At 50.0% G+C, this 2,655-nt stretch overlaps 1 protein-coding gene across 1 annotated transcript in view; it reads left to right on the plus strand.

Annotated features, from left to right (window-relative positions):
- Positions 1-590: 590 nt before the first annotated feature.
- The window catches only part of MUC4 (mucin 4, cell surface associated), a 26,704-nt gene continuing 24,639 nt past the window's right edge, over positions 591-2,655 (plus strand). The window contains exon 1 of the mRNA XM_008570714.1: positions 591-2,175. Within this exon, the coding sequence (XP_008568936.1) occupies positions 591-2,175 (1,585 nt within the window). The remainder of the gene's footprint in view (positions 2,176-2,655) is intronic.

Here is a 2,655-nt window from a genome sequence, read left to right on the forward strand (position 1 = left end):
GTTCTTGGGCTTTTCAGATGGGTAATGGAAATGAGGGAGGAAAAGAGGATCACAAGGTTATCTCTGGGGTGTGAGGTTTTGTGGGATGGGCTGAGGAGGTGAGTTGAGAAGAAAACCTGACACAGCTAAGACACAGATTAAGGAGAAGAAAAGGGAGCTATGATAAAGAAAGAGGGCTACTTGTCTACTTGGCAGTGTTTGAAAAATATGTCTAGAGGACATGGAGTAATTTGAACATTTTTGATAACATGATTTGTATGTGTATCTTAATGAAACACTGCTGCGACACTGAAGCACATAGATATTCGCTTTTAAGCTTTACATGCAGAGAGGAGGAGTGCACTTAATCTATAATTCCATTAATATCCTTCCAAAATAATCTCTGATGGAGGCAAAATGTGGCCACATGTTATTTCTTACAGTATTATTTATCAGTAAATGCTTGCCTGTGTTGGCAGAATTCTTAGCTGCGGCTAAATGAATAAAGCCTTACAGCCCTAATTGTGTAGGTTAGCGACATGCGGTGCAACATGAGCTAAGTAGTTGGGTCTTAAAACCTTCAATTTCACTGAGTTAAACACTCAAGTCTCATGACATCCCTGTATCTTATATCTGAAGGCAATGAGACAACCAAAGCGAAAACGACCTCTGATGGTTATGGCACTGTCTCCTCGACAAATACCGTGCAGGTCTCCACCCCCTCAGTGGGCATCTCAAGCACAGCCACTCCCGAGCATCCTACAACTGTTCAAACAACATCTTCTACCAACGCCACCAAAATATCAAACCCTGTAAGTTCCACAGACTCCCCCAGCAGTGCCGTTGGCTCCACACTAACCACAGCACAAGAATCTACCTCCCACGCTTTGCTCACGACCACTCCTGCGACCTCTTCAGAAACCAGTCCTTCCCAACCAGTGACGACCGATGCCTTCACTCACACGCCTACCTCTGCAGCGTCCCCATCCAGCAATGCTGAACCACCAACACCGCCGCTGTCTACACCCACCAGCTCTGTCATCACCCAGGGAAACCCAGGAGACATCTCAGAAACTGTCACTAGCACCACCACCTTTGACGTCTCTGCAACGGCAGGCCGAGCAACACAGTCCATGCCACTCTCTACCAGCACCTCCCCTCAAGAATCATCAGCTGATTCCCACACAGATGACACTCAAACCACACAGACCACCCAAGAATCCCCGACCACGAGCTCAGTCTCCCCCACGACTGACACAATCAAGACAGTCACAACTGCAACTTCTTTATTCACACCAACTGGTCACTCATCCTCAGAAAGTGTTCCTCAGCATGCATCCTCCACAGGTGAGGTGACAACCTTCACCCCAGCACCCTCCAGGGATAGTCACACAACCCAGGCTACAACCACAGAAGTGTGGGCAACACCAACCAGCCCAGACACCTTGCTGAGGACCTCGGGAGGCACAGAACTTTTCATAACAAGCACCATGCCTCAGGCCACCTCCAAAGCCTCAACATTGGGGGGCCCAGGAGGACAATCGACGTGGCCTCCTGCCAGCACCTCACCTACCACAACACCAGCCATTTCCCAAACCCATCAGTCTCAAGGCACAGAAACTACTAGAGACCTGCACACCACCAGACTGGGCTCCTCAGTATCAGACAGCACCCCAGCAGGCACAGCCACCAGCATCTCACTCAGAGCAAGTGGCAGAACAACTTCAGCAAGTGCTTCTCCAGAAACATCCACCTCAGGTAAGACCACCAGCTTCTCACCAACTTTCTCCACTAACAGCCACACAACTCAGTCAACGACTGAATTGTTGTCCACTGCAGCCAGTCCTGACACTACTCCAGAAACTCCGGGAAGAGTGTCTGTTACTGTCTCTAGCACCTTTTCTCCCACCATCTCTGATGAGACTACAGGGAGACCTCCAGGACTGTCAACCCAATCTTCTTCCAGCACCTCTCCTCAGGAAGTGTCAGCCATTTCCCACATGGCTCAGACCCAAAGTACAGCAACCACCAGAGGACCTGAAACCATCAGTGTGGTCTCCCAGGCGACTGATACCTTGGCAACAGTTCCATCCCCACCTCCTTCATTCACACCACAGGGACACACATCTACACAAACCAAAGCCCACACTCTGTCACCTATGGCCACCAGCACAACCTTTATTTGTACTCCAGTCAGTGACATCCATGGAACCCAGACAACAACAGCAACCTTGTCACCTGGGACAAGTGACAGGCCAGCTACATTTGGTTCCACCATCTTGAGTGAGATAGACTCTCGCTCTCCTTCCACAACTTTGTTCACAAGTGGAGAAGCTCTGACAACAAGCGGAATCTCAGTCATTCATGAGAGCATGACTACAGCGGACATGACCTCTGTAGGTTCTGAAGGCAATGACCCCTTCACAAATACCGTGCAGGTCTCCACCCCCTCAGTGAGCATCTCAAGCACAGCCACTCCCGAGCATCCTACAACTGTCCAAACAACATCTTCTACCAACGCCACCAAAATATCAAACCCTGTAAGTTCCACAGACTCCCCCAGCAGTGCCGTCGGCTCCACACTAACCACAGCACAAGAATCTACCTCCCACGCATTGCTCACGACCACTCCTGCGACCTCTTCAGAAACCAGTCCTTCCCAACCAGTGACGACCG

This window comes from Galeopterus variegatus, unplaced genomic scaffold (genome assembly GCF_000696425.1).
Source record: "Galeopterus variegatus unplaced genomic scaffold, G_variegatus-3.0.2 Scaffold624, whole genome shotgun sequence".
NCBI lineage: Eukaryota > Metazoa > Chordata > Mammalia > Dermoptera > Cynocephalidae > Galeopterus > Galeopterus variegatus.